The 20,342-nt window shown below is 49.9% G+C and overlaps 1 protein-coding gene across 2 annotated transcripts in view; it reads right to left on the minus strand.

The window, feature by feature from the left end:
- The window catches only part of ADGRG7 (adhesion G protein-coupled receptor G7), a 68,042-nt gene extending 48,543 nt beyond the window's left edge, over positions 1 to 19,499 (minus strand). Inside the window, exons 1-4 of one of the 2 annotated variants that reach the window (XM_073668085.1) lie at positions 19,335 to 19,498; positions 12,872 to 12,988; positions 11,928 to 12,044; positions 11,627 to 11,736 (exon numbers count right to left, since the gene is read on the minus strand). In XM_073668085.1, coding sequence (XP_073524186.1) covers positions 11,627 to 11,736; positions 11,928 to 12,044; positions 12,872 to 12,988; positions 19,335 to 19,446 — 456 coding nt within the window. In that variant the 5' untranslated portion in view covers positions 19,447 to 19,498. Of the gene's footprint in view, positions 1 to 11,626; positions 11,737 to 11,927; positions 12,045 to 12,871; positions 12,989 to 19,334 lie in introns of both variants that reach the window. The other variant, XM_073668086.1, reaches the window with a different exon arrangement.
- Positions 19,500 to 20,342: the final 843 nt, after the last annotated feature.

Consider the following 20,342-nt stretch of genomic DNA (forward strand, 5'->3'; position numbering starts at 1 on the left):
TTCCCCCCATGCGCAGCCTTTTCCCCCCATGCGTAGACTCTTCTCCCCATGTGCAGACTCCCCCATGTGCAGACTCTTCCTCCCATGCTCAGAGTCTTCCCCCCATGTGCAGACTCTTCCCCCATGTGCAGACTCTTCTCCCCATGTGCAGACTCCCCCCATGCGCAGACTCTTCCCCCCATGTGCAGACTCTTCTCCCCATGGGCACACTCTTCCCCCATGTGCAGACTCTTCCCCATGTGCAGACTCTACCCCCATGTGCAGACTCTCCCCCCCATGCACAGACTCTTCCCCCCATGCACAGACTCTTCCTCCATGCGCAGACTCTTCCCCCATGCACAAACTCTCCCCCCCATGTGCAGCCCCTCTCACCCATGTGCAGACTCATCCTCCATGTGCAGACTGTCCCCCATGGCAGGCTCTTCCCCCATGTGCAGACTCTTCCCCCATGTGCAGACTCTTCTCTACATGTGCACACTCCCCCTCATGCCCAGACTCTCCCCTCCATGTTCAGACTCTTCCCCACCATGAGCAGAATCTCCCCCCCATGCGCAGCCCCTCCCACCCATGCACAGCCCCTCCCACCCATGTGCAGACTCTTCCCCCCATGCGCAGACTCTTCCCCCATGTGTAGACATCTTTCCCCGTGTGCAGATTCATCCCCCCCATGAGCAGACTCTTCCCCCCATGCGCAGACTCTTCTCCCCATACGCAGACTCTTCCCCCCATGTGCAGATTCTTCCCCCAATGCGCAGACTCTCCCCCCATGTGCAGACTCTTCCCCCATGCGCAGACTCTTCCCCCCAAGCGCAGACTCTTCCCCGATGTGTAGACATCTTCCCCCGTGTGCAGATTCATCCCCCCCATGCGCAGACTCTTCCCCCCATGCGCAGATTCTTCCCCCAATGCGCAGACTCTCCCCCCATGTGCAGACACTTCCCCCTTGCGCAGACTCTTCCCCCTTGGGCAGACATTTTCCCCATGCGCAGACTTTTTCCCCATACGCAGACTCTTCCCTCCATATGCAGACTTTCTCCTCCTGTGCAGACTCCCCCCCATGCACAGACTCTTCCCCCCATGCACAGACTCTTCCCCCCATGCGCAGACTCTGCCCCCATGCACAGACTCTTCCCCCCATGCACAGACTCTTCCCCCCATGCGCAGACTCTTCCCCCCATGCACAGACTCTTCCCCCCATGCGCAGACTTTTCCCCCAATGTGCAGATTTTTCCCCCCATGGGCAGACTTTTCCCCCCATGTGCACACTCTTCTCCCTATGTGCAGACTCCCCCCATGCATAGACTCTTCCCCACATGCACAGACTCTCCCACCATGTGCAGCCCCTCCCACCCATGCGCTGACTCATCCCCCATGCGAAGACTCTTCCCCCCATGCGCAGACTCTTCTTCCCATGTGCAGACTTCCCCCATGTGCAGACTCTTCCCACCATGTGCAGACTCTTCCCACCATGTGCAGACTCCTCCCATGCGCAGACTCTTCCCCCATGCATAGATTCTTTCCCCTATGCACAGACCTCTTTCCCCATACGCAGACTTTTTCCCCATGCGCAGACTCTTCTCTCCATATGCAGACTTTCTCCACCTGTGCAGACTCCCCCCATGCGCAGACTCTTCCCCCCATGCACAGACTCTTCCACCCATGCGCAGACTCTCCCCCCTATGCACAGACTCTTCCCCCATGCGCAGACTTTCCCCCCCCATGCGCAGACTCTCCTTCCATGCGCAGCCCCTCCCACCCGTGCGCAGACTCTTCCCCCATGCACAGACTCTTCCCCCATGCGCAGACTCTTCCCCCCAATGTGCATATTTTTCCCCCCATGCGCAGACTTTTCCCCCCATGCGCACACTCTTCTCCCCATGTGCAGACTCCCCCCATGTGCAGACTCTTCCCCCCATGCTCAGACTCTTCCCCCCATGTGCAGACTCTTCCCCCATGTGCAGACTCTTCTCCCCATGTGCAGACTCCCCCCATGCGCAGACTCTTCCCCCCATGTGCAGACTCTTCTCCCCATGGGCACACTCTTCCCCCATGTGCAGACTCTTCCCCATGTGCAGACTCTACCCCCATGTGCAGACTCTCCCCCCCATGCACAGACTCTTCCCCCCATGCACAGACTCTTCCTCCATGCGCAGACTCTTCCCCCATGCACAAACTCTCCCCCCCATGTGCAGCCCCTCCCACCCATGCGCTGACTCATCCCCCATGCGAAGACTCTTCCCCCCATGCGCAGACTCTTCTTCCCATGTGCAGACTTCCCCCCATGTGCAGACTCTTCCCACCATGTGCAGACTCTTCCCACCATGTGCAGACTCCTCCCATGCGCAGACTCTTCCCCCATGCATAGATTCTTTCCCCTATGCACAGACCTCTTTCCCCATACGCAGACTTTTTCCCCATGCGCAGACTCTTCTCTCCATATGCAGACTTTCTCCCCCTGTGCAGACTCCCCCCATGCGCAGACTCTTCCCCCCATGCACAGACTCTTCCACCCATGCACAGACTCTCCCCCCTATGCACAGACTCTTCCCCCATGCGCAGACTTTCCCCCCCCATGCGCAGACTCTCCTTCCATGCGCAGCCCCTCCCACCCGTGCGCAGACTCTTCCCCCATGCACAGACTCTTCCCCCATGCGCAGACTCTTCCCCCCAATGTGCATATTTTTCCCCCCATGCGCAGACTTTTCCCCCCATGCGCACACTCTTCTCCCCATGTGCAGACTCCCCCCATGTGCAGACTCTTCCCCCCATGCTCAGACTCTTCTCCCCATGTGCAGACTCTTCCCCCATGTGCAGACTCTTCTCTCCATGTGCAGACTCTCCCATGAGCAGATTCTTCTCCCATGCACAGATTCTTCCCCCCATGCGTACACTCTTCCCCCCATGTGCAGACTCTTCTCTCCATGTGCAGACTCCTCCCATGAGCAGACTCTTCCCCCATGCAGAGACTCTTCCCCCCATGCTTACACTCTTCCCCCCATGTGCAGGCTCTTCCCCCCATGCACAGATTCTTTCCCCTATGCACAGACTCTTTCCCCATGCGCAAACTTTTTCCCCATGCGCAGACTCTTCTCTCCATATGCAGACTTTCTCCCGCTGTGCAGACCCCCCCCATACGTAGACTCTTCCCCCCATGCGCAGACTCTTCCCCCATGCGCAGACTTTTCCCACATGCACAGACTCTCCTCCCATGCACAGCCCCTCCCACCCATGCGCAGACTCTTCCCCCCATGCGCAGACTCTTCTCCCCATGCACAGATTCTTCCCCCATGCGCAGACTCTTCTCCCCATGTGCAGACTCCTCCCATGCGCAGACTCCTCCCCCAAGCACAGATTCTTCCCTCTATGCACAGACTCTTCCTCCATGCACAGACTCTTCCCCAATGCACAGACTCTTCCCCCCATGCTGTACACTCTTCCCCCCATGTGCAGACTCTTCCCCATGTGCAGACTCTACCCCCCATGTGCAGATTCTTCCCCATGTGCAGACTCTACCCCCCATGTGCAGACTCTTCTCCCCATGTGCAGACTCTTCCCCCCATGCACAGACTCTTCCCCCAATGTGCAGATTTTTCCCCCCATGCGCAGACTTTTCCCCCCATGCGCACACTCTTCTCCCCATGTGCAGACTCCTACCATGCATAGACTCTTCCCCACATGCACAGACTCTCCCACCATGTGCAGCCCCTCCCACCCATGCGCTGACTCATCCCCCATGCGCAGACTCTTCCCACCATGTGCAGACTCCTCCCATGCGCAGACTCTTCCCCATAAATAGATTCTTTCCCCTATGCACAGACTCTTTCCCATACGCAGACTTTTTCCCCATGCGCAGATTCTTCTCTCCATATGCAGACTTTCTCCCCCTGTGCAGACTCCCCCCCATGCGCAGACTCTTCCCCCCATGCGCAGACTTTTCCTCCATGCGCAGACTCTTCCCCCATGCACAGACTCTCCTCCCATGCGCAGACTCTTCCCCCCATGTGCAGACTCTTCCCCCCATGCGCAGACTCTTCCCCCCATGCGCAGATTCTTCGCCCATGCAGACTCTCCGCCCATGAGCGGCCCCTCCCACCCATGCGCAGACTCTTCCCCCATGCGCAGACTCTTCCCCCATGCACAGACTCTTCCCCCCATGCGCAGACTCTTCCCCCCAATGTGCATATTTTCCCCCCATGCGCAGACTTTTCCCCCCATGCGCACACTCTTCTCCCCATGTGCAGACTCCCCCCATGTGCAGACTCTTCCCTCCATGTGCAGACTCTTCCCCCCATGCGCAGACTCTTCTCTCCATGTGCAGACTCCCCCCATGCTCAGACTCTTCCCCCCATGCTCAGACTTTTCTCTCCATGTGCAGACTCCTCCCATGCGCAGACTCTTCCCCCATGCACAGATTCTTCCCCGCATGCACACACTCTTCCTCCATGCGCAGACTCTTCCCCCATACACAGACTCTTCCCCCCATGCGTACACTCTTCCCCCATGTGCAGACTCTTCCCCCCATGTGTACACTCTTCTCCCCACGTGCAGACTCTCCCCCATGCGCAGACTCTTCCCCCATGCACAGACTCTTCCCCCCATGTGCAGACTCTTCCCCATGTGCAGACTCTTCCCCATGTGCAGACTCTTCCCACCATGTTCAGACTCCTCCCATGCGCAGACTCTTCCCCGTGCACAGATTCTTTCCCCCATGTGCAGCCCCTCCCACCCATGTGCAGACTCTTCCTCCATGCGCAGACTGTCCCCCATGCACAGACTCTTCCCCCATGCACAGACTCTCCCCCCATGCGCAGCCCCTCCCCCCATGCACAGATTCTTCCCCCCGTGCGCAGACTCTTCCCCCCAATGTGCATATTTTTCCCCCCATGCGCAGACTTTTCCCCCCATGCGCACACTCTTCTCCCCATGTGCAGACTCCCCCCATGTGCAGACTGTTCCCTCCATGTGCAGACTCTTCCCCCCATGCGCAGACTCTTCTCTCCATGTGCAGACTCCCCCATGCTCAGACTCTTCCCCCCATGCTCAGACTCTTCCCCCATGCACAGACTCTTCCCCCCATGTGCAGACCCTTCCCCCATGCGCAGCCCCTCCCACCCATGTGCAGACTCTTCCCCCTATGCGCAGACTCTTCCCCCCATGCACAGATTCTTCCCCCCGTGCGCAGACTCTTCCCCCCAATGTGCATATTTTTCCCCCCATGCGCACACTCTTCTCCCCATGTGCAGACTCCCTCCATGTGCAGACTCTTCCCTCCATGTGCAGACTCTTCCCCCCATGCGCAGACTCTTCTCTCCATGCGCAGACTCTTCCCCCATGCACAGATTCTTCCCCGCATGCACACACTCTTCCTCCATGCGCAGACTCTTCCCCCATACACAGACTCTTCCCCCCATGCGTACACTCTTCCCCCATGTGCAGACTCTTCCCCCCATGTGTACACTCTTCTCCCCACGTGCAGACTCTCCCCCATGTGCAGACTCTTCCCCCATGCACAGACTCTTCCCCCCATGTGCAGACTCTTCCCCATGTGCAGACTCTTCCCCATGTGCAGACTCTTCCCACCATGTTCAGACTCCTCCCATGCGCAGACTCTTCCCCATGCACAGATTCTTTCCCCCATGTGCAGCCCCTCCCACCCATGTGCAGACTCTTCCTCCATGCGCAGACTGTCCGCCATGCACAGACTCTTCCCCCATGCACAGACTCTCCCCCCATGCGCAGCCCCTCCCACCCATGCGCAGACTCTTCCCCCCATGCGCAGACTCTTCCCCCATGCACAGATTCTTCCCCCGTGCGCAGACTCTTCCCCCCAATGTGCATATTTTTCCCCCCATGCGCAGACTTTTCCCCCCATGCGCACACTCTTCTCCCCATGTGCAGACTCCCCCCATGTGCAGACTGTTCCCTCCATGTGCAGACTCTTCCCCCTATGCGCAGACTCTTCTCTCCATGTGCAGACTCCCCCCATGCTCAGACTCTTCCCCCCATGCTCAGACTCTTCCCCCCATGCTCAGACTCTTCCCCCATGCACAGACTCTTCCCCCCATGTGCAGACTCTTCCCCATGTGCAGACTCTCCCCCCATGCGCAGCCCCTCCCACCCATGCGCAGACTCTTCCCCCCATGCGCAGACTCTTCCCCCCATGCACAGATTCTTCCCCCCGTGCGCAGACTCTTCCCCCCAATGTGCATATTTTTCCCCCCATGCGCACACTCTTCTCCCCATGTGCAGACTCCCTCCATGTGCAGACTCTTCCCTCCATGTGCAGACTCTTCCCCCCATGCGCAGACTCTTCTCTCCATGTGCAGACTCCACCCATGCTCAGACTCTTCCCCCCATGCTCAGACTCTTCCCCCCAATGCTCAGACTCTTCCCCCCATGTTCAGACTCTTCCCCCATGTGCAGAGTCTTCTCCTCATGTGCAGACTCCTCCCATGTGCAGACTCCTCCCCATGCACAGATTCTTCCCTCTATGCACAGACTCTTCCTCCATGCACAGACTCTTCCCCAATGCACAGACTCTTCCCCCCATGCGTACACTCTTCCCCCCATGTGCAGACCCTACCCCCCATGTGCAGACTCTTCTCCCCATGTGCAGACTCCCCCCCCATGCACAGACTCTTCCCCCCATGCACAGACTCTCCCCCCCCATGCAAAGACTCTCCCCCCCCATGCACAGACTCTTCCCCCCATGCACAGACTCTTTCCCCCATGCATAGACTCCCCCCCTCCATGGCAAGCCCTTCCCACCCATGCGCTGAGTCATCCTCCATGCGCAGACTCTCCCTCATGCGCAGACTCTTCTCCCCATGTGCAGACTCTTCCCCATGTGCAGACTCTTCCCACCATGTGCAGACTCCTCCCATGCGTAGACTCTTCCGCGTGCACAGATTTTTCCCCCCATGCACAGACTCTCCGCCCCATGTGCAGCCCCTCCCACCCATGCGCAGACTCATCCCCCATGCACAGACTCTTCCCCCCATGCACAGACTCTTCCCCCCATGCACAGACACTTTCCCCCATGCACAGACTCTTCCCCCATGTACAGACTCTTCCCCCCATGCACAGACTCTTCCCACCATGCACAGACTCTTCCCCCCATGCACAGACTCTTCCCCCATGCACAGACTCTTCCCCATGCGCAGACTCTTCCTCCCATGCACAGACTATTCCACCCATGTATAGACTCTTCCCCCATGCGCACATTCTTCCCCCATGTGCAGACTCTTCCCCCCATGCGCAGACTCTTCCCCATGCACAGATTCTTTCCCCCATGTGCAGCCCCTCCCACCCATGTGCAGACTCTTCCTCCATGCGCAGACTGTCCCCCATGCACAGACTCTTCCCCATGCACAGACTCTCCCCCACGCGCAGCCCCTCCCACCCATGCGCAGACTCTTCCCGCATGCGCAGACTCTTCCCCCCATGCACAGATTCTTCCCCCCGTGCGCAGACTCTTCCCCCAATGTGCATATTTTTCCCCCCATGCGCAGACTTTTCCCCCCATGCGCACACTATTCTCCCCATGTGCAGACTCCCCCCATGTGCAGACTCTTCCCTCCATGTGCAGACTCTTCCCCCCATGCGCAGACTCTTCTCTCCATGTGCAGACTCCCCCCATGCTCAGACTCTTCCCCCCATGCTCAGACTCTTCCCCCCATGCTCAGACTCTTCCCCCCATGCGCAGACTCTTCCCCCCATGTGCAGACTCTTCCCCATGTGCAGACTCTTCCCCATGTGCAGACTCTTCCCACCATGTTCAGACTCCTCCCATGCGCAGACTCTTCCCCGTGCACAGATTCTTTCCCCCATGTGCAGCCCCTCCCACCCATGTGCAGACTCTTCCTCCATGTGCAGACTGTCCCCCATGCACAGACTCTCCCCCATGCAGACTCTCCCCCCATGCGCAGCCCCTCCCACCCATGCGCAGACTCTTCCCCCTATGCTCAGACTCTTCCCCCCATGTGCAGACTCTTCCCCCATGTGCAGAGTCTTCTCCCCATGTGCAGACTCCTCCCATGTGCAGACTCCTCCCCCATGCACAGATTCTTCCCTCTATGCACAGACTCTTCCTCCATGCAGACTCTTCCCCAATGCACAGACTCTTCCCCCCATGCGTACACTCTTCCCCCCATGTGCAGACTCTTCCCCATGTGCAGACTCTACCCCCCATGTGCAGACTCTTCTCCCCATGTGCAGACTCTCCCCCCATGCACAGACTCTTCCCCCCATGCACAGACTCTCCCCCCATGCACAGACTCTTCCCCCCATGCACAGACTCTTGCCCCCATGCATAGACTCCCCCCCATGGCAAGCCCTTCCCACCCATGCGCTGAGTCATCCTCCATGCGCAGACTCTCCCTCATGCGCAGACTCTTCTCCCCATGTGCAGACTCCCCCATGTACAGACTCTTCCCACATGTCCAGACTCTTCCCCTTGTGCAGACTCTTCCCACCATGTGCTGACTCCTCCCATGCGCAGACTCTTCCGCGTGCACAGATTTTTCCCCCCATGCACAGACTCTCCCCCCCATGTGCAGCCCCTCCCACCCATGCGCAGAATCATCCCCCATGCTCAGACTCTTCCCCCCATGCACAGACTCTTTCCCCCATGCACAGACTCTTCCCCCATGCACAGACTCTTCCCCCCATGCACAGACTCTTCCCCCCATGCACAGACTCTTCCCCTCATGCACAGACTCTTCCCTATGCGCAGACTCTTCCTCCCATGCACAGACTATTCCTCCCATGCACAGACTCTTCCCCCCATGCACAGACTCTTCCCCCCATGCACAGACTCTTCCCCCCATGCACAGACTCTTCCCCATGCGCAGACTCTTCCTCCCATGCACAGACTATTCCTCCCATGCACAGACTCTTCCCCCCATGCACAGACTCCTCCCCATGCGCAGACTCTTCCCCATGCGCAGACTCTTCCTCCCATGCACAGACTATTCCTCCCATGTACAGACTCTTCCCCCCATGCGCACACTCTTCCCCATGTGCAGACTCTTCCCCCATGCACAGACTCTTCCCCCATGCACAGACTCTCCCCCCATGCGCAGCCCCTCCCACCCATGCGCAGACTCTTCCCCCCATGCGCTGACTCTTACCCCCCATGCACAGATTCTTCCCCCCGTGCGCAGACTCTTCCCCCAATGTGCATATTTTTTCCCCCCATGCGCAGACTTTTCCCCCCATGCACACACTTTTCTCCCCATGTGCAGACTCCCCCCATGTGCAGACTCTTCCCTCCATGTGCAGACTCTTCCCCCCATGCGCAGACTCTTCTCTCCATGTGCAGACTCCCCCCATGCTCAGACTCTTCCCCCCATGCTCAGACTCTTCCCCCATTCTCAGACTCTTCCCCCCATGTGTAGACTCTTCCCCCATGTGCAGAGTCTTCTCCCCATGTGCAGACTCCTCCCATGTGCAGACTCCTCCCCCTTGCACAGATTCTTCCCTCTATGCACAGACTCTTCCTCCATGCATAGACTCTTCCCCAATGCACAGACTCTTCCCCCCATGCGTACACTCTTCCTCCCATGTGCAGACTCTTCCCCATGTGCAGACTCTACCCCCCATGTGCAGACTCTTCTCCCCATGTGCAGACTCTCCCCCCATGCACAGACTCTTCCCCCTATGCACAGACTCTTCCCCCCCATGCACAGACTCTTCCCCCCATGCACAGACTCTTCCCTCCATGTATAGACTCCCCCCCCATGGCAAGCCCTTCCCACCCATGCGCTGAGTCATCTTCCATGCGCAGACTCTCCCTCATGCGCAGACTCTTCTCCCCATGTGCAGACTCCCCCATGTACAGACTCTTCCCCCCATGTGCAGACTCTTCCCCATGTCCAGACTCTTCCCACCATGTGCAGACTCCTCCCATGCGCAGACTCTTCCGCGTGCACAGATTTTTCCCCCCATGCACAGACTCTCCCCCCCGTGTGCAGCCCCTCCCACCCATGCGCAGACTCATCCCCCATGCACAGACTCTTCCTCCCATGCACAGACTATTCCTCCCATGTACAGACTCTTCCCCCCATGCACAGACTCTTCCCCCCATGCGCACACTCTTCCCCCATGTGCAGACTCTTCCCCCATGTGCAGACTCTTCCCCATGCACAGACTATTCCCCCCATGCACAGACTCTTTCCCCCATGCACAGACTCTTCCCCCATGCACAGACTCTTCCCCCCATGCACAGACTCTTCCCCCCATGCACAGACTCTTCCCCATGCGCAGACTCTTCCTCCCATGCACAGACTATTCCTCCCATGTACAGACTCTTCCCCCATGCACAGACTCTTCCCCCCATGCGCACACTCTTCCCCCATGTGCAGACTCTTCCCCCCATGCGCAGACTCTTCCCCATGCACAGACTATTCCTCCCATGTACAGACTCTTCCCCCATGTGCAGACTCTTCCCCCCATGCGCACACTCTTCCCCCATGTGCAGACTCTTCCCCCCATGCGCAGACTCTTCCCCATGCACAGACTATTCCTCCCATGTACAGACTCTTCCCCCATGTGCAAACTCTTCCCCCCATGCACAGACTCTTCCCCCCATGCACAGACTCTTCCCCATGTGCAGACTCTTCCTCCCATGCACAGACTATTCCTCCCATGCACAGACTCTTCCCCCCATGCACAGACTCCTCCCCATGCGCAGACTCTTCCTCCCATGCACAGACTATTCCTCCCATGTGCAGACTCTTCCCCCCATGCGCAGACTCTTCCCCATGCACAGACTATTCCTCCCATGTACAGACTCTTCCCCCATGTGCAGACTCTTCCCCCCATGCACAGACTCTTCCCCCCATGCACAGACTCTTCCCCATGCGCAGACTCTTCCTCCCATGCACAGACTATTCCTCCCATGCACAGACTCTTCCCCCCATGCACAGACTCCTCCCCATGCGCAGACTCTTCCTCCCATGCACAGACTATTCCTCCCATGTGCAGACTCTTCCCCCCATGCGCACACTCTTCCCCCATGTGCAGACTCTTCCCCCCATGTGCAGACTCTTCCCCCCATGCAGAGACTCTTCCCCCAATGTGTAGACTCTTCCCCCCATGCGCAGACTCTTCCCCCCATGCGGAGACTCTTCCCCCCATGCGCAGACTCTTCCCCCCATGCGGAGACTCTTCCCCCCATGCACAGACTATTCCCCCCATGTACAGACTCTTCCCCCCATGCGCACACTCTTCCCCCATGTGCAGACTCTTCCCCCCATGTGCAGACTCTTCCCCCCATGCAGAGACTCTTCCCCCCATGTGCAGACTCTTCCCCCCATGCGCAGACTCTTCCCCCCATGCGGAGACTCTTCCCCCCATGCGGAGACTCTTCCCCCTATGTGCAGACTCTTCCCCTCATGATTGGCTTCTCTCAAATCATGTATTCTCTGAAATGCTACTGCATTTTAGAACAAAAGAATGCAGTGCTATGAGATAGCTTGTCCACATTTCCACTTGTCAGTGGTTAGGGTAAAATTAAAATGCTTATTTGATCCATAACAATATGCAACATTATGGCAAATAAACTACTAACATAGTGTAATGATAATATAATAATAGTTATAAGAAGAAACTAATGGTATATCACCTTATTTGCTAAGGTTTCAAGATTCACATTACAATTTTGAAGTATAATGTCTCCTCGAACTGGATTTCCACCTTCACTCTTACATTGAATTGTTGCCCGTGGGGTGTTAGCTGTTGGAATATGGGAAATAAGCTGCATTATATTGTTCGTTCTAATTGTTGGCATACTGAGCCAATACATCAATACTGGTCAATAATACAATCATGAACTGTATTTATATCTTTACTGCTTTTTCCGCATTGCCCAGAGGTTTTACAACATGGACAGCGTAGAGTTTACAAATACTAATTACACTACTTACCATTCACGTCGGTGGCATTGCAGGTCTCTGTTGAGTATCCATACATGCCTACCAGGATGTCACCAAAAGTAAAGCATTCTTGGTTCGTGCAGATTTGTAAGCCTCTACAAAAGTTTTCTATAACATAAAGATGGAAATAAGTTACAAAACTTAGCAGCACAATAATAGCAGGGTTTGTATTGTGGGTATATATAATAGTCCAGAAAAATGTTTCCCTTTTTCCATGTATCCACTGGCATTTTTAAAATATTACTTTTTTAGGTATTATATAAAACGAATAATGTGATATTTCCAACACTAACTTAAATTATTAAAATACTAATATTGGGAAAGTGTAAAAAAGGGATTGTCCTGTTAACAACATGTATCACCAACGTACAGAAGCCTGTGTTAATGGAACGGTTGTGAGCATGTGTGAAAAATCTTCTTATGAACAGTGATTAAAGCAATGTCTGCACATGCTCAGTAATACTTCATTCAGACAGGAGACTTTGGGACCCTGTTTTCATGATTGGTAAGAAACAAACATTTCTTGCTTAACCTGTGGATAGGTAATATGTGGTGTTTATGTGACAACCCTTTAGGGCTCGTGGACATCGTCATATTTTCGGTCCAAGTGCGATCTAACAAAATATTGGACAAATATTATTCTATGGGGCCGTGCATATATCAATTTTTTTTCCTCTGCAGAAAAAATTATCAGCATGCCCCAGTTTGACTCGATATTTGGATCACACTCGGCCATACAAGTCATTGAGTCAGTGGAAACCATCAGACTGCACTCGGATAACATCTGAGTGCAGTCCGATTTCCAAGGGCTGACAGAATGGAGAAGATGGAGGAATTTTTTTCTCCATATTATCCTCTCTCGGATGGGAGAGTCTACGGCCATCTGCACCTAGCTGTAAGATGAGATATCTGCTTTAAATAAATGATATAATTACCTATGGTACAAAGCTCCCCTGTATATTTATCTGGACACCGGCAGCGGTTGATTTCACAGATTCCACCATTTTGACACTCCAAGACACATGGAGGGGGAGGAGTTGGGGGTTTGGGTGCTGACAAAATATGAAAATAATTGTAAATTAGTATAGCAAAGGTTGCTAAATGTCTGGGTTTGGTCATATACTTTAAAATAATTCAGGAAGTATTAAATATAGGTATTAAATGTAATTAAAATATCTGCATAGCATTATTATCCAACATCTTACATGAGTAAAGATGGCTGCAGGCTCACCTTTTACACCATATCAGGTAAGAATATACAGCTTTTTAGAAGAGAATTTTTTATATATATAAATTTATAATTATAACTTTGTATCCACAACAGCAATGGGAAATATAAAATATTGGGTAATTTTCTTTACTAAACTGTGTAGTCAGTGCTCCTTCATTATCTGTGTGTTGCGGTCTGTTCCACCATGATGCAGGCTGCTATAGTCACAAAGATAGGGGTTTTGACTCAACTAAGAAAAAGTTAGAGGTTACCCAGGCTCAAGAGAAAACAAGAAGATCGACTGCAGATTGTCGAGTCATGACAGTGTGCCATGTGCATATTGTCAGGATTACCCTCTGTTTCCAGCGTGAGTGAAAATAGAGGGGGATCATGATAGTGTGCACATTGTACATTGTCAGAATTCGGCAATCTGCAGTAGACATTTCTCTTGAGCCCAGAAAACCCCAATAATAACGGAGTTGTCTGGATTCATCAAAAAATGACCAACAATTTGGATCCATTTTAAGTAACAAAAAAAAGTCATTACTTACCTAACAAAGCCCATCTACCCGCACCATCTACCTGATGTTCATTGAATGTCTTTTTTTAGGGATACAGAACATGACCGCTGCAAACAATCACTTGGCTCAGCAGTACTGTATTGTTTTCCTTGTCAAGACTGCAACCGCGCTGTCAACAAAGACCACCGAGGCAGCAGGGGAGAGGCAGTGCTGGGATGGCAGGGGCTTCAGTAGGTAACATTTTTCTATGAACTCAATGATGTATGTTACCAAGACTGTTCTTCGCAGGGATGGAGCGCTCCCCATCCAGATCAAAAATACTGAAAGTTATGCTAGCATCACAGGACCATTATATCTCTCATGGAAGAAAATGAGTCAGATTATGCTAAACACACTCTGATCAGAGAAGTGAAGAGGAAGTTGCACGGCACAACCATCCGGTACCGAATTGTATCATGTACTTTAATAATAACGAGTATAACTTACGGTTTACCCATTTATGTCCAGGTCCCCAAATCCCTTTTTTGGATATCTATTTAACAGGTGACACACAATCAGGCAAAGTTCATGCATCACTCTATAGGAAGGATGTTTCAGGGAATATCATTCTACAATCAACCATTCGCGATCCTCACTATAGTATTAAAGCTATTCCTTATGGTGCGTTCACCCGTTGCAGGAGCATCTGCTCTGATGACGATGCCTTCCTCTGGGAGGGAGCCGTCATTAGGGACAGACTTTCCACCAGGGGCTATGGTAGACAATCTATCAAATCTGCTTTGGTTAGCGCCAAAGCTAAATCTAGAGATATCACAGATTACAAAGATGATGTTAAAAGTGTGAACCCGGATCTACCTATTACTTTCAGCACCCCATAAAGTTTACAGTTCAATAAAATCAAGAGAATAATCTGCCAATATTTACCGGTTATTGATCAGGATAATATTCTAAAACAAGTGATCCGCAAGGGATGTAGATATGTGGCTAGAAGTCAATCATTGGGCAGCATTCTTTCCCCCAGCCAAACACATTCAACCAATCAATCCTGGTTGGCATCAAATGGATTTTTCAAATGCGCTGATAATCGATGTAATGTTTGTCCTTATGCTGTTAACAGAAAGTACCGATTTTCCATGTAACATGATTGAGCCACATGATTGATTCCTTCATCAACTGTGACTCTCATCATTTGGTGCATTGTATTGAATGCATTGTCTGTGACATACGATATGTCGGCTGTACTACCTGCAAGCTGAAAAGATGCATTGTGATTTGTGGAGCAACTTGCCAACATTAATAACAATAATAGTTCCTATTCAGGCTTGGTTAGACATTTTGTTAATGTACACAATGCCGACACATCTAATTTTTTTTTATTGTATTGAAAAAGTCAGATATCCAAACACAGGAGGAAGCTGGCAACAGCAACTTATGATGCGGGAGGCTTTCTGGATTCTAACCTTAGACACTAAATTCCCCAACGGAGCAAACTTTAAAAATATTTATTTTACATTTATGAGTTTATGTAGCCGATCTACTTTTACAAATATTGCATTCCGTTAATATGGTCAATCCATTTGGTGTATTCTGCTGATGCAGTATGCAGGTCTAGTGGTCACTCCAGGTGGTATTTATGCTTAAAGGGATTTTTCATTTTAATTAATAGATCTTGGAATAATAATAACTTCCACAATTGGATGTGTTTAAATAAAATGTTCCTGTGCTGAGATAAACTTATAAATGTTCCTCTGTGTCCTGTTTAATGTCTGTGTCTGACCGTGCAGGGACATCGTCTGATCATACCACAGCTCCTGGGCAGGGGGGAGCAAAAGAGTATACAGACATTACAGCAAAAGAGAGTATACAGACATTACAGCACGGGATCTAAAATGCTGCTTTTTGTGAGGTAAAACATTTCACCGCCTATTTTTAAACAATGTTTTACCTCCAAGAAAGAATCATTTGCAATCCCGTGCTGTAATGTCTGTATACTCTCTTTTGCTCCCCCCCTGCCCTGGAGCTGTGGTATGATCAAACCATGTTCCTGTACGGTCAGACACAGCCATTACACAGGACACAACAGGGGCACATTTATAAGATTATCTCAGCACAGGAACATTTTATTTAAACACATCCAATTGTGGAAGTTATTATTGCAAGATCTATTGATTAAAATTAACTTTTGTTCGAGGGAAAACTTCTTTAAGCTAATTACAGGTTAATGTGATTGGTCTTCACATGTTATAAAATGTCTCTCGTTATTTATTGCTGTATCCTATGTCATCCGAGTGCAGTCCAATTTTTTTTGACAGACCCATTTATGGATGCAAATCATGCACACAGCAATTCTTTTGTCAGAGAGACTCGGTCCAAGGAAAAAAATTGGACATGTGCATGGCCCCATAGAATTACAGTACAGACCAAAAGTTTGGACACACCTTCTCATTTAAAGATATTTCTGTATTTTCATGACTTTGAAAATTGTACATTCACACTGAAGGCATCAAAACTATGAATTAACACATGTGGAATTATATACTTAACAAAAAAAGTGTGAAACAACTGAAAATATGTCTTATATTCTAGGTTCTTCAAAGTAGCCACCTTTTGCTTTGATTACTGCTTTGCACACTCTTGGCATTCTCTTGATGAGCTTCAAGAGGTAGTCACCGGAAATGGTCTTCCAACAATCTTGAAGGAGTTCCCAGAGATGCTTAGCACTTGTTTTCCCTTTTGCCTTCACTCTGCGGTCCAGCTCACCCCAAACCATCTCGATTGGGTTCAGGTCTGGTGACTGTGGAGGCCAGGTCATCTGGCGTAGCACCCCATCACTCTCCTACTTGGTCAAATAGCCCTTACACAGCCTGGAGGTGTGTTTGGGGTCATTGTCCTGTTGAAAAATAAATGATGGTCCAACTAAATGCAAACCGGATGGAATAGCATGCCGCTGCAAGATGCTGTGGTAGCCATGCTGGTTCAGTATGCCTTCAATTTTGAGTAAATCCCCAACAGTGTCACCAGCAAAGCACCCCCACACCATCACACCTCCTCCTCCATGCTTCACGGTGGGAAGCAGGCATGTAGAGTCCATCCGTTCACCTTTTCTGCATCGCAAAAATACACGGTGGTTGGAACCAAAGATCTCAAATTTGGACTCATCAGACCAAAGCACAGATTTCCACTGGTCTAATGTCCATTCCTTGTGTTCTTTAGCCCAAACAAGTCTCTTCTGCTTGTTGCCTGTCCTTAGCAGTGGTTTCCTAGCAGCTATTTTACCATGAAGGCCTGCTGCACAAAGTCTCCTCTTAACAGTTGTTGAAGAGATGTTTCTGCTGCTAGAACTCTGTGTGGCATTGACCTGGTCTCTAATCTGAGCTGCTGTTAACCTGCGATTTCTGAGGCTGGTGACTCGGATAAACTTATCCTCAGATGCAGAGGTGACTGTTGGTCTTCCTTTCCTGGGGCGGTCCTCATGTGAGCCAGTTTCTTTGTAGCGCTTGATGGTTTTTGCAACTGCACTTGGGGACACTCAAAGTTTGCCCAATTTTTCGGACTGACTGACCTTCATTTCTTAAAGTAATGATGGCCACTCGTTTTTCTTTACTTAGCTGCTTTTTTCTTGCCATAATACAAATTCTAACAGTCTATTCAGTAAGACTATCACCTGTATATACACCTGACTTCTGCACAACACAACTGATGGTCCCAACCCCATTTATAAGGCAAGAAATCTCACTTATTAAACCTGATAGGGCACACCTGTGAAGTGAAAACCATTTCCGGTGACTACCTCTTGAAGCTCGTCACGAGAATGCCAAGAGTGTGCAAAGCAGTCATCAAAGCAAAAGGTGGCTACTTTGAAGAACCTAGAATATAAGACATATTTTCAGTTGTTTCACACTTTTTTGTTAAGTATATAATTCCACATGTGTTAATTCATAGTTTTGATGCCTTCAGTGTGAATGTACAATTTTTATAGTCATGAAAATACAGAAAAATCTTTAAATGAGAAGGTGTGTCCAAACTTTTGGTCTGTACTGTACATTGGTCAAGTGCGTTCCGATATTTTGTTGGCTCACACTCAGACAGCAAATACGGTCATCTGCACAAACCCTAAAGAAGTAAACAGATGGGAGAATGGGACTTCCAAGATTTGGTGAATCAGGGAAACCAGGAGTGGACATTTCACTGGTGCAACCTGTGGCCGAGAAGTAAGGGGGCCACTACCACCTCCAAAGCAGTAAGCAAAGTCTGTCCTAGACAGAACTATTAGACTGTAAAGGGCCCTTTTCTGCCTGTGTCCACCACTGAGATAAATCACCCCCGAATCTTCCTCTAGAGAGAGAGATTGTCTGCAGCCAACCATCCAATAGCCATCTTTGAATTTGAGCTGTAATTCCTTATTGTTGCACCTACTATTTTGCTACGCATATTGTTATCACCAAGCGCAGATGTCTTACACATAAGTAAACTGAGTAAAGAATAGTTTTGGTAATTCACTTTCAGTGCCCCATAATTAACCACTACAGTAATCCACAGGGCCATATTCCCTCTAGTTGGCCACATTTTTATAACTCTCTGTGGTTTCTGATTTTGAGGCTTTGCTACATCATAGGGAACAGGATCTCCTCTCTATCTTTATGGAAACATCACTAGCAGCTAATATCCACCTGAGTTCAGGGACAACCAACAACTAGAATTCGAACCTCCAAAGGGCTGAACTTGGTAAAGTCATATATTGGCGATATATTGTGCTATTCCTCATACTCATATACACATACATGACTGTTTATTCTGGAAAATCACCAAAACAACAGGCACACTTTAACTTTTCTCCTAATCTAATCAGATAAGAAAACAATGGGTGACTGTGTTGCCAACTTTATTTTTTTTTTTCTGGACAGTTTCTCAAAAAATTCTCAAGAATCACAGACAGCCAACCTTTTTTCCGGACACATTAGATGACCATAAGAAATCATTAGGATTATAAGTGATACATGTCTACAGACCATAAATCCTATATGAAGACATTAGCTGCTTTACCTATGAACTATAAAAGGGTGATAAATACAGTCATAAAAATCTGTACAAGTCTCTCCAGCTTAAAAAAAAATCAAGGACACATCACATTCTTTGAACGGACAAGGGAAAGAGTGCCCTATATTTACGAGCCGCCCAGTAATTTCAGGACGGTTGACAACCCTGATTGGTTTTGTGCATATTTTTAAAGACAAAGCCAAAAAATTATCATAAAAAGCAGGTATAAGGACTTATTTTTTTTAGATCCAATTAGAATTTTCCTGTCTCTTACAGTACACTGGATGTTATTCAGTACAAGTTCTCTACACAAAGTCCTGTGACTGCTTCCTGAATACAGTGTATATTGGACTGTGACATGTTCATACAGAAAATTTAAGTAGCATTATATATAAGTATGTAATGGAATCTTTCCTATAAATAATGCTCGATTTTATCCCACGTTTTTTAAAAATAATATAACATTTTAGAAACATATCCGGTAATTAAAGGCTTTCCAGGATGATTCAGAGTTGCTAAAGGGAAGGGAATGTTGTTAAATACAGGAATAACTATTACTTACGGTATCTGTTTGATTTGGTTCAATTCAATTGTATAAAATGGATAGGACTGAATGTCAGCCATACATACCATTGTAGAACTCGTGTATCAGATACCAGGTGAGGAGAGAAACACCAGCGGCAATAACTGCCCAGGATAGGATCTTAAATAAAGTCCACAAGCACCGGTACATGCACTGCATAGTGGAGAAGTGACACAATGTGCAGATATAAATATGCCCTTTAGTTCTTGCACTGCCGGGGTAATGTTTAAGCCACTTAGATCTCTAATCTGTTAATAAAGTAATAACCATAAACATAAACTACAGATTTCTAGTGGTTGATGCTATACTATCTGGTCCACATAGTGCAGGGAGGTGGGAAATCAATTCTACGATTTGTGCCACCTACAATTAGTGTTGAGCGATACCTTCCGATATCGGGAAATATCGGATCGGATTGGATCGGACCGATACCGAAAAAGTATCGGATATCGCCGATTCCGATACCGGAAACCAATGCAAGTCAATGGGACAGAAATATTGGAATGAAAATAAACCCTTCCTTTCCTTGTAGGTTAATTCTACATGAAGGAAAACAACTAAGAATAATGTAGAATGTATTGGGGGAGGTGGGGGAGACAATAAAGGCATAGAGGTTTAGCCCAATGAAATGGAATAGCAGGAATTAATATTTTTTTTTAAGACGTTCTGAGTTACGGAAATATTGACTATGTTAAGTATTTTTATATTTTGTCAGATATTTATGTTTCACTACTTCCATGCTCTTCACCTTCTTTTTTACTTCTCCCACACTTTCTCCTTCATCATCCTCAGCATCTTTTTCATCCACTTCTTCTTCACCTTCTTCACCTTCTTCATCTTCTTCTTCTTCACCTTCTTCGTATTATTCTTTTTTTTTACATTCTTCATATTCTACTTCTTCATCTTCTTCATCTTCTTCTTCTTTATCATATTCTTATTTGTGGCAGGCATTCCTGTAGTTGTTATCTATAAAAGGTTGGACATTACACCTTTCGTTCTGCCCGTCACAAAAGATTTACAACAGGATTTGTCCGCGTTCAGTTTGGCCTGCAGCA

Source organism: Phyllobates terribilis, unplaced genomic scaffold, assembly GCF_046119375.1.
Source record: "Phyllobates terribilis strain yellow unplaced genomic scaffold, ASM4611937v1 Scaffold_2__4_contigs__length_985480577, whole genome shotgun sequence".
NCBI classification, from domain to species: Eukaryota; Metazoa; Chordata; class Amphibia; order Anura; family Dendrobatidae; genus Phyllobates; species Phyllobates terribilis.